At 45.3% G+C, this 12,098-nt stretch overlaps 1 protein-coding gene across 16 annotated transcripts in view; it reads right to left on the bottom strand.

Moving 5' to 3' along the window:
• Positions 1 to 1,732: 1,732 nt before the first annotated feature.
• LTBP1 (latent transforming growth factor beta binding protein 1) overlaps positions 1,733 to 12,098 on the bottom strand; it is a 401,809-nt gene continuing 391,443 nt past the window's right edge. For all 16 annotated transcript variants that reach the window (XM_082745539.1, XM_082745535.1, XM_082745542.1 and 13 more), the window contains 3 exons: positions 8,091 to 8,213; positions 3,880 to 4,029; positions 1,733 to 2,737 (listed from right to left, as the gene is read on the bottom strand). In XM_082745539.1, the coding sequence (XP_082601665.1) occupies positions 2,556 to 2,737; positions 3,880 to 4,029; positions 8,091 to 8,213 (455 nt within the window). In that variant the 3' untranslated portion in view covers positions 1,733 to 2,555. The remainder of the gene's footprint in view (positions 2,738 to 3,879; positions 4,030 to 8,090; positions 8,214 to 12,098) is intronic.

The following is a 12,098-nucleotide window of genomic DNA, read 5'->3' on the forward strand; positions in this document are numbered from 1 at the left end:
GAAATGCACTGAACACAAGCATGCCATCTGGCCAGCAACATCCCACAGCCAATCTACTTCGTTGATAGTCTTGGTGCTTCTCAAACATCCACCATGATTCCCACTATGCTAACATTTGGAATCTAATTCAAGACCTGCGCCAACAAGTCATTTTATTTAAAATGCTTGTGCCGAGTTTGAGGGCTATTATTGTTAAGTTTCTCCTATATATAAAGAGTTGTTGAGAGGTCCATTTTATGATACACGGGTGTTGTTTTAGATTTCTGTCACGGCTGCACCCAATTATTCGCAAGTTTAATGGCTTGCAACAACACACATCTGTCATCTTACAGCTCTAGAGGTTAGAAGTGGATCCATGTTACTGGCTGGAGATCAAGATGTCAAGAGAGTTGTGCTTTCTGCAGGGTCTCGGGGAGAATGGGACCTGCCCTTTTCCAGCTTCTAGAAGCTAGCCACATCGTTGGCTCATCCCCTCTTGCCTCTTCTTCCGCCTTCAAAGCCGGCATGGGAGGGAAGTCCTTCTCACCTACGTCTCACACCTCTCCCAGCCTCTCCTTTTCTATCTTCCTCTTCCACGCTTGTGATGACACTGGACCTACCTGGATAACCTCCCTCTTATGGCTGACTTGCAACCTTGATTCCATCTGTGACCTTAATTTCCATTTACCACATACGGTAACATAGTCCCAGGCTCTAGGAAAGAGGACATGGACATCTCCAATATCCCACTATTCTTCCTACTACAGGTATTAAAAACAAAGTCCTGTATTTCAGGAGAGTGTTAAATGAGATTTTCTGCTAGGTATCCCTATACACGGTTTCATTGTTTTTCTTTAAACTCAGATGCTTTTATGAAGTAAAAAGAAAAATGGATCTTGAAACTCACTTTAGTAATTGCATAACGAGAGCTGGGTATTAAGAAGGGACTGGAACCTTGAGAGCGGTTTTCCCTGTTCCTGTGGTATCTGTCTGCCATCTATATCCTGTTTGCCAAGGCTGTTGTAACAAAGTACCACAGATTGGGTGGCTTAAACACAAATAAAATTTTCTTATAATTCAGGAGGCTAGAAGTTTGAGATCAAGGTCCTGCAGGGCTGATTTCTTCCAAGGCCTCTCTCCTTGGCTTGGAGATGGCGGACTTCTCCCTGGGACTTCATATGCTCTTTCCTCTGTCTGTCTTCATCTTCTCCTCCTCCTCCTCCTCTTCTTCTTCTTCTTCTTCTTTTTTTTTTTTTTTTTTTTTAAGATTTTATTTATTTATTTGAGAGAGGCAGTGAGAGAGAACATGAGAGAGGGAGAAGGTCAGAGGGAGAAGCAGACTCCCCGTGGAGCTGGGAGCCCGATGCGGGACTCCATCCTGGAAGTCCGGGATCATGACCTGAGCCAAAGTCAGCCGCTCAACCAACTGAGCCACCCAGGTGCCCCTCATCTCTTCTTACAAGGGCACCAGTTGTACTGGGTTAGGGCCAACCCCAGAGACTTCATTTAACCTTTATTTCCTCTTTAAAGACCCTGTCTCCAAGTACAGTCACATTCTGAGGTATTGGGGGGGCTAGGACATCATCATACAAATTCTGGGAGTGAATACAATTCAGTCCCTAACAATATCTAAGAGATTTAATAATTAGCCTGTAAAAGCCTTTACATTACTAGAGAACCATTTGTAAAAATCAGTGGGGCAGGGGGATACAACTTGGACACAGATACTCACTGACAGTTACTCTCAGGTAGATTTTTTTTTTTTCTAAAAAAATGGTGATTTATTTTGCTTTAACATACAATGGTAAATACGGTGGGATCATCAAGTTTCCAAAAAATTTTGCTGGGCTGACTTTACACAATTACAATACTAATGTAAGCTCATTAATTCTTCCATTTCAATGCAGCAAAGGATCCAATGGACGCCTACTAGCAGCTTGGCTAAGGATGGACGTTAAAATCAGACAGTACGCCGTAAATATAAAGTACTTTCTTCCAAATGTGTATAAAAGTTTTGAAACAAAATTCACCATCTGCTCCACAGGACAGACAGTTTGGATTTAAAAAAAAAAAAATGCTCCAGACCAGGAATAACATAACCCTGTGTAACAACACTTATAATACAGTTTAACAATATTTCATCAAAGACGTGTGCACTTGAGAATGAAAAAAAAAATCTGAAGAAAAACAGTAGCCAAGGAACTGCACAACCAAAAAATGAAAATCATATAAAATATTTCCACCACTATTTAAATGCCGAATTTAATCAAGCAATAGTGAAAACAAAACATCATAATACAACCTTCTGTTTAAAATAACAGCACTGTTCCGCCTCTTTTCCACTGAATTTTACATATGAACAGACTATATATACTGGTTTTTCAGAGAAACGTCCATTTGGTCTGTCACACACCAGTCAGGCTCGCGCTGGATCCTTTCTGAGGACACACACAGCTCCGCCACGGGGCCGTACTTCCGCCGGTCCGGGCTAGGGGCAATGTCTCAAGTATAATACGTTTCTCTCTTCTCCTTTACACAGTGCAGAGTAGATGGGCTTCGGTTATGTGGATTCTCTTTTACTCCAGGTCACTGTCTTTGTCTAAATTCAAGGCAGTATTCAACGGGGTGCAGAAGTTGGGCTTGTCGGATGGGACGTAGCCAGGCAGACACACGCACTTGTAGGAGCCTTCGGTGTTGATGCACTTGGCGTTCTTGCACAGGGACATTCGGTTGTTCAACTCGTCGCATTCGTTTACATCTGCAATAAGCCAAACCACGCAGGTCAACAAGCTCCCCCACGACTCTGAGAGGAGATGTAATCTAGAGCTTACCTGAGGCCCTGGGGTGTCCGGCCGGGCACGGCCTGGTGGTTCTCTGCTCTCCCCCCGCCAGTGAACTGGACAGTCTTCCTCACTATTGTCTCTTGCAGTCATACTCAACATAATACGACTTTGTACCTCTGAGAGGTTCTAGAATTTTCTTCCCTATTTAATACAACATGAACATGCAGCCGGCTTGACATTTTAGAGTCAGAACTCGAGAAAGCTGGAAGACCTTTCCTACTTCTAAGTTCCTTTCTGCGGGTACGGAAAAAACCATTCAGATTGGTCGACAGGAATACACAGGAAAAGAACCAAGCAAGTGAGCGGAGAGCCCTCGAGGCAGCCTCTGTAAAGGCTCGAGTTACCTTCTTCGATTTCTTTCCATGCACTTGAAACACCTGTAATAACCCAGGTTTACCTCTCTTCCAGACCTACTGCCGGCGGAGACAAGCAAAACTAAACTGGGGAAGGGGGTTGCTGCCGGAGGGAGTAGAAGCACCAGAGAAAGAGGAAAAATTCAAGGGCCAGGCCCTGGGAGGTGGCCCGGCTCACAGGAGGAAGAACAAAGGTATGCTGACCAGTCTTTTAAAAATAGAAGGGATGGCCGATGGAGAGGCAGGGAGGGAGGGGGAGGGGCTTTAGGAGGAACGTTCTCCAGAATGATTACCACCACAGTTATATGGTTTTTGGATGTTTACAATCCCTTAAGCTGGTGTTGGTACTGCGGAAAACACTACTTGTTAGAATCCAACTAATTACCTGGAACATTCTGTCCTTTCCCCCTGAAGTACCACAATATGAGTTCTTAAATGAGCTGTCAGTGTTATTTTTTAAAGTTGTGGTCAAATATACAAAACATAAAACTGGCCATTTTAGCCACTTTTAAGTGGGTCGTTCGGTGGCATGCGGTATGTTCACACTGCAGGGCAACTACCACCACCGACCACCTCCAGAACGTCTCTCCTCTTCCCAAGCCGACACTGCGGATCCCTTTTAATGTACTCAATATTCCATGCGATCTGGCCACAGGGGATGTTAGGGCAAGAATAACCAGCCAGAGGACACACAGCGCCCTTACCAACACAGGTCATCTTGGCCATGTCCAAGTGATAGCCGTCGAAGCAGTCACAGGTGTAACCTTCCTGCACCCTCACACAGCGGCCATTCTCACACCCATTGAGGATGCCACACTCTTCAGCCTGCAACTCCTCAAAGCTATTTAAAAAACCTGGAAAGGAGAAGACAGGAGCCAGGTTAGAAATCTGCAGCCTCTGTGGTGCCTGGGGGACTCAGTGGGTGGGGTGGCCAGCTCTTGATTTCGGCTCAGGTCATGATCTTGGGGCCATGGAATCAAGCCCCGCTTTGGGATCCGCGCTCAGCTCAGCAGGGTGTCTGCTCGAAGATTCTCTCCCTCTCTCTCCAACTGTTTGCATTCTAGCTCTCTCTCTCAAATAAAGAAATCTCTCAAATAAGTAAATCTCAAATAAATAAATCACAGCCTCTTATACCATCTTTTAAACTATATAATTATCAAGGTTATGGTTCACCATATATACATGATTCAGATACCTGTTTCAAATGCCTTCAAGATAGCAGTAAAATTTTATGCTGAATATACCTGTATAAAACATTAAGCACACGATATTAAAAACTCTGTATATATTGTCCATGAGTAGCCCCACATCTTGAATTCTGATAGTGTATATTAAAATCACAAAAAATGATAAAGTATGGATTTTGGTCTTGCCCTTACTTAACAGAAGTGTTTATTTAAAATTCCAAATTTCTGGGGCACCCGGGTGGCTCAGTGGGTTAAGTCAGGTCTTGGTCTCAGGTCATGATCTCAGGGTCCTGGGATCGAGCCCTGCATTGGGCTCTCTGCTCAGCAGGGAGCTTGCTTTCCCCTCTCTCTGCCTGCTTCTCTGCCTACTTGTGATCTCTGTCTGTTGAATAAATAAATAAAATCTTAATAAATAAATAAATAAAATTCCAAATTTCCTGAGTTCTCAGTAGGGCAAATGGCAGAACATCTTTCAGGATGGAACCAATGGAAGTCACTATCACAGGGCAACAGACATTTGCTCAGAAGATCTGTAGAGAATTTTAGGCCGTGGTTTTTCACTTGGAGTTCCCCAGAAAGCAGTGAAAAGCCAGGCTGGCCTTGCCCCATAAAGTCTGTTTGTTTGCTCTAGCGTTGGAATGAGCCTTACAAAAGGGCTCTCAGGAGATCAAAGGATAAAGACAGTAAAAGGGACTCGAAACATTCTGATAAATGAGAAAAGTACATCATACTTGTGTTTAGAAAGCCAAAAATCTTTTTTTTAAGGGAAACAAAGAAGTCCTTGTCTGGCTCTTTTTATAGTTCAGATATCTTTAAACTGATTTAGAGCTCGCGTTTAGTAATATAAAAACAGATTTAACAGGCATCTCGAGTGTTCAGCTCTCTTTCTAGAGAGAAAAGTTGTAAATATAAATCCATGGTGACACGGACACACTGTTGTTGTAGGCTCTCCGTTCCCCCCACCCCCTACCCCATTTCTGAACCTCATCATGTGTCCGCTTTGAAGAAAAAAAAAAATTCAAAATAGGACTAGAACTCTCCATCTGGCCTCTGAAGTAATTCTCCAGTGTAACTGCAGGGGGCAGCAAAACATCACTGCTTATGCGGGGCTGTAAGGTGTAACTCAAGTGATTTTAAAATTAAAACAACAACAACAACAACAAAACACACCGAGGGATGCTTGTGTGGTTCAGTTCGTTAAGTGTCTGTCTTTGGCTCAGGACATGATGCTGGAGGTCTGGGACTGAGTCCCGCACTGGGCTCCCTGAGGGGAGGGAGCCTACTTCTCCCTCTCACTCTCCCTGTTGTCCCCCCTGCTTGTTCTCTCTCTCTCTCTCTGGCAAATGAATTAAAAAAAAAAAAAAATTAACACATCTATGACAGGCCCTTTTAAAAATTTTGAAGAGGAGAAAAAGAAAAGTGAAAGGCCATCCAGATTTTGTCTTAGGGCCCCAAAGCCAGTTTGAAAAATACTTTAGAAAATAAAGTCTTAATTTATGAAAATATTTTCAAATTCTAGGTACTATGGCAAAATCATTTTGACTTTATAAATACTCAAATTTTTTATTATTACAGAAATTAAAACATGGAATTAAATTTTGAAAACTCCTAAACACACACATCAAGCAGACTTCCGAAAATACTTCTACAGGAGTCTGCAAAGTACAACCCCTGCTCCAAATATGGCTGGCTGCCTCCTTTTATAAATACCATTGTACTGAAATACAGTTATCCCCATTCGCTGACATGTTGTCTATGGTTGCTTTTGCGATATCCGAGCAAAGCCTTTCGCAGGCCTGCAAAGTCTGAAATTTTTACTCTCTAGTCTTTTATAAGAAAAAAAAAACTGGTTTCTGCTCTAGGAGATTCTACTTTTATAGAATACTGCCTTAACCAAAGCTACCCCCAAGCTATCAGTTCAACTTTCTTAAATAACCAGAAGTCAGGAGATAAGAAACCTCAGCCTTCCCTCTGCGTTACTCTGTACCCAATACAATCGTTTCTTCAGCAGGGCCAGAAAGTCCTTGCTCCTGGTCTGGGAAGAAGGAGCTATTTCTCATAACCTGTTGTAAGTTTAAAGGCCATTGACATAGTCAAAGGTCAAGGTCTAAGAATTGCATCTCAGCTTCTTATGTTGCTAAATAGGAAACTGATGTGACGCCAACATGTGTGATGCTTAACATTTGTAGTGGATTAGAAAGAAGTTTTAAAGCAACATCAGCATTAAAAAAGAAGAAGAAGAAGAAAGAAAGAAAGTACACAAGTCAGAACATTTCAACTCGAAGATTCCTGGAATCTGGACTCTACCTAATGTGACAGAAGTGCACACAGGAGCCACATGACTGTGGCATACATAGCTGCTTAGACACTTAACCTGTTACTTGGGATTTATGGCACAAGCCAGCTGGGCTTTCTTTCAACCTTAATATTTCTTCTCCCTTTTTATTTTTTTAAAGGTAGATGCCCGTTGACTTGTAACATAGTCACAGGTTAAGTGCAGAAATTGTAAGTGCACAGTCTTACACCTGTTGGTGTCTTTAGACACATTTCATGAAGTAGTGCAGGGTTGTATGTTGTTGATTAAAAGTAAAAATCAGAGGTATTCGAAGTTGGGAGACTGGTTATGCTTGGGGCGGGGGGGGCCTGGCTGGGAAAGGGCTTCAGGGGGCCTTTTGGATGCTCGTAATGTTCTACACCTGGGTGAGGGTTACACAGGGCTGTGTTAATCAAGTTGGCAGGACAGGTACAAGGCTGTTTTCATGAAGCACTGTTAATTCTGGTGAAGATCAATATATATTTCCATCAACACCCGCCTTAAAAAAAAAAAACACAAAAAAACAAAGGAAGGCAGAGGAAGGAAAGAGAAGGGGAGGGAAAGAAGGAAATACTCTTTGACTCAGAACTGAAGTTACTCCAAATGCAGCCACAGAGCTTGGGTTGCTCCTCGGGAATCAGGTCATGGCCAGTGTGCTTTGTTCACAGGTAACAGGGTCCAAAGAAAGAAAAGGCTTCACTGTGTCTGCAATTCAGCAGTGTCTCCAAAGTCCTAACTCCAACTCCCCGGTCTGCAGGGATTTCCCTGCCTGGAAAATCTGGTGTCGCTTGCCCCACTGCAAGGAGGGCCCGTCTGGGAGATGTGGACGAGGCAGCTGGGATCCACACTTCCCCGTTCCCATTCTTGAAGTGAGGCAAGCTCTTCTTTACCAATACTGCATTTGGAATTTGAAAAGCTGTGGCTTTCCCCCAGAGAAACCTTTAGCTTGAGTGGCTTCCTTATCCAGGACACTCGCATTAACTGTCAGACATTTTTTTTTTCCTAAATGGGATCAGGGATCCCAGAGGCACACTCCACCTTCCACGGAAAAAAACTCTGCACACAAATCTTGGAGAAGCCAGCGTGCATCACTCCTTACTTAATAAATCCACCCTGAGTGGATTCTCACAATTTCTGACCAGAAGCACAATTTTTTTGACCTCTCACTCTAAAATACCTGTATTTTGGCACAGTTGACATGTCATTTCCTTGTGTGGGAATAAGATGGCAGTTATACCCAGGCTTTCAAGAAACCCTGCCCCTTATGTTAGACCATCATGGAATGGATAAAGACATGATTTTGTTATGGATTTGAGATCTTTTTTTTTTTAAACTTTAGGGGTTCCCTCCTGAGAATCACTGGGTAACCTTTAACCACAGCTGAGCTTCAACAGAACTGAAAAGTTTGGCTTACGGTCCTGAATGAAGTAGGGATCGGCTTCTGGAGCGTACTGTTCGCTGAAGTCCACCAAGGCATCCCGTCCATATGGGCGCCGGCGTCCCGTGACGGGGATGTTACACAGCTGGGCATAGTCGTCTGAGAAGAAAATGACAAGCCGCGTGAGACGTCATGGCCGTCTGCCGGCACCGGGGTACACCCCTCACAGCTCAGAGCACCAGGGACTGGCCAGCCCCCTCCTCCCCACCCCTGCACGTGCACCACTGGGTCTAGAGCTGTCTCCATACTCTTCAGGGGAGCTGTAGTCGCCCCGCACACAATGACCTGCTGGAGGGCGTCACTCGGATCCTACATGGAAGACCAAACGCAGCGGCTGAGCCGGTGGTAGGCCGAGTTCCAGGAGAGTAAGGAACCGTGACAGGAGCCAGCGCTCAGAGGACAGCAGGCGTTTTAGAGGAAAGACTTTATCTGCAACTGTCAGGTGTTATCACCGTGAAGGTACAGTTGTTCTTACCGACAGGGACATTCGTTTTCATTCAGAAGGGACAGAAAAGTTGGATCTCTGGTGATACCAAAATAACACAACCTGGCAACGATGCCTGTATTGTGACTATTCTTTTTCTTTTTTTTAAAGATCTTTTTAATTTATTGGACAGAGAGAGAGAGATCACAAGTAGGCAGAGCAGCAGGCAGAGAGAGAGGGGGAAGCAGGCTCCCCGCTGAGCTGACCAGAGCCTGATGTGGGGCTCGATCCCAGGACCTTGAGATCATGACAGAGCTGAAGGCAGAGGCTTAACCCACTGAGCCACCCAGGCACCCCATGTATTGTGACTATTCTAATTCTATGCTCAAGGCCGGGTCTAGATGAACAAAGTATTACCGTAGTGGTGAGGGCGACTGTCCTAGTGTAGTAACCGTGGTAGCAATAAGAGTAGCTCACAGTCTAGGAGGCTGGCTCTGTGCCAGGCACCGTTCTAAGCACCTACTACACATTAAGGCACAGAAACGCTAGCACAGGCCTATGAAGAGACACCATCATCACCTCTGCTTTATGGTGTCAGCTCCTCTGAAACCCATGCCTTTACCTCTTCCACACCCCACACAGATCCTTCTACAGCTACCACTTTCCAGAGGCCATATTCCTACTCTAAGCTGGGCCAGCCCCAAGGCCACTTTCCAAACTCTCCAGTAGATCCCTCCCAGGACCCAAATGGCGCACAGGATCTTGGTTTTCCAGATGTTCCGGGGTTACTGAGCATGCAAGGCATTTCACAGTCCTCAGCTCTTGCTTGAGTTTTGGAGCAGAGTTGTGGCAAGGTCTAGAGAAGAGAGCTTTAGAAGGGGGCGCTTCACGGTCTGGATACATGTTGCCCCGAAATATACTGCCCAAGGATTTATCTAGGATGGTGAAAATCCTGGGGCTCCTCAGACTTTAGAGGCTCTGCCAGAACTGGGGAGCTCTGTCTGGAGGCCCCAGAACCGGATGGACACACTCGGGACAGTCACACAAAGCAAAAGCCACACTTGCCCGGACCTCAAATTGGGGGGAGTTTTCATCTCTTCTGCTTCCTCCTGTAACGTACAAAACTGAAGAAATGCACTAGGCCAGAAATGCCTGGATGGCTCAGTGGGTTAAGCATTTGCCTTTGGCTCAGGTCATGATCCCAGGATGCTGGGATCGAGCCCCACATTGGGCTCCCTGCTCAGCAGGCTCCTCTGCCTGCTGTTCCCCCTGCTTGTGCACTCTCTCTCTCTCTGACAAATAAATAAATAACATCTTAAAAAAAAGAAAAGAAAAAGAAATGCAGTAGGGCAATAGTGTGAATTCTCGGGCTTTCTTTCACCCTCTGTCCCTACTTAAAGGAGGCAAAGGTGTGTGTGTGCATGTGCACACAATCCTCTCCCCACACTGCACAAAGGAAACATAAGGCCAGAAAAGACCCTGGACTGGTAGGATTATGGTTTGCCCCTTCCTCAAAATTTCCCTGTATGAAAGCATTCCAGGAACAGCATACGGACCCCAGATACGCCAACACCTCTGAACGAAACCATTTCAGAAGAAATATTAATTTCATTAAGGAAACAGCTAAACCTGGAAAAAAACCCTCAACTTCCCCTGCCCCCAAATCCACAAAGAGAACACAAATGGTTGTCGGCTCCGCTTCAAGTTCAAAAAAGAATTAAGGATTTCCCTGTGAGGGCAAGACTGCCGGAGTGTTTACAGGTTCCCAGAGCTGAGGTTATTTTCTTTCCTGACATTTTCTGTAGGTTTGTTGTATATCCGAAAGGGAGAGGGTTCAGTATCTTACACCCAAGCAACGCTTGTGGATCAAGAGCAGGTATTAAAAATAAATTCATGTTCTTATTTTGTAAAACTGAATCCGGAGGTGGCTGAGCACGGTCCTAGCTGACATCTGCCGGGTGGGGAGGCCCTGCTGAGCCTTGAGGGTCCTGAGCTGTTGAATGACATTGGGTCCTTCAGGGCTGCCTAGCCCTTAGGCCTGGGTCTTCCCCTAGATCATCCTTCCTCCTCCACGAAATGAGTGGGTCCCTCCCCTCCCAGACCTCACCAGCCGGCACTGCAGAAGAAAAGGGCCCACAGGGAAGTATGAAGGGGAGGTACAGCTGCCTGGGAAAGGGGGCACCTGACCCGAAATGAAGACGACGAGTAGGATCTACTTTGCCAGAAAAGGTACTTGGGATTTATTTGAAAGAGCTTGCCCGAAGGCATCAAGAAAGCAAGCTGTACGCTGTGTTTGGGCACTACCACGCGGTTCCTAAGGTGGGCTTCTAACTGGACCCGGGCTGGTAAAGGGGAGGATGGGGGGGACCTCAGGGACGCACCGAATCTTCTTTCCCTGCCCTTTCTTCCTCATCCATGCATTTTTGGGATTCTAGAACTTACTGTCCTTTGCTGATTTACTTTCTCTTACACATTAAACATTCCACATTTCAAAACAGTCTTGGTCAGTTATCAGAACACAATTTCTGCATGAAACATACGCTCTTTCGTATCTGAGATGCACTATGTTCCCATCATCACCAGGACATGCACTTTGAATTATTTTTCTGGAAGCACGGACGGGTCTACCCTAATCCATTTGTGCCGCCCTTCCTGTCGTGCACATCTGCTCTCGTTCTCGGCCAGGGTCAAGGGTGAAGTGAGCGTTGGGGTGACGGGAGGAACATGGGCTCTTCTGGAGCCAGAAGCTGGGGCTCAAAACCTGACTGGACCACTTACTTTCCAGTTTAGCCATTCCGGGCAGGGCTCCGTTTCCGTATCTGTCACACAGGGGTAACAATTCTCATCTGTCTACCTCTGGGTTACTGATGTATGAAAATGAGATAGCATTACGGAACTATCCTGAATTTTGAATCACCAAGGAAATGGGGGTTCTAATTTATCTCAGAGGGAAGAATCGCTAAGTGCAAATAAAGAAGGATTTTCAAAGATAGTAAAAGAACAAGTTTCAGTGTCAGCAAAAGGTAAAAGCAGTCGTCAGCGGGCAAAGAAGTACATAGCAGGGGCCCCTGGGTGGCTCAGTGGGTTAAGCCTCTGCCTTCCGCCTAGGTCATGATCTCAGGGTCTTGGGATCAAGCCCTGCATCGGGCTCTCTGCTCAGTAGGGAGCCTGCTTCTCTCTCTCTCTCTCCCTCTCTCTCTCTCTCTCTGCCAAATAAATAAATAAAATCTTTTTTAAAAAAAAGTACATAGCAAAATATAGAGCAATAAAGCACGCTCTAGATGTTTTTAAATATTCTTTCAAAATTATTTGGAATTTTTTTTTTTAAAGATTTATTTATTTGACAGACAGAGGTCACAAGTAGGCAGAGAGGCAGGCAGAGACAGAGAGAGAGGGAAGCAGGCTCCCTGATGACCAGAGAGCCCGACTCGGGGCTCGTTCCCAGGACCCTGGGATCATGACCTGAGCCAAAGGCAGAGGCTTTAACCCACTGAGCCACCCAGGCGCCCCTTATTTGGAATTTTTAAATACATGGAGGGAAACTCTTGCTCAGTCAACAC

The sequence above is a fragment of the Mustela nivalis genome (genome assembly GCF_964662115.1).
Source record: "Mustela nivalis genome assembly, chromosome: 8".
Taxonomy (NCBI): domain Eukaryota; kingdom Metazoa; phylum Chordata; class Mammalia; order Carnivora; family Mustelidae; genus Mustela; species Mustela nivalis.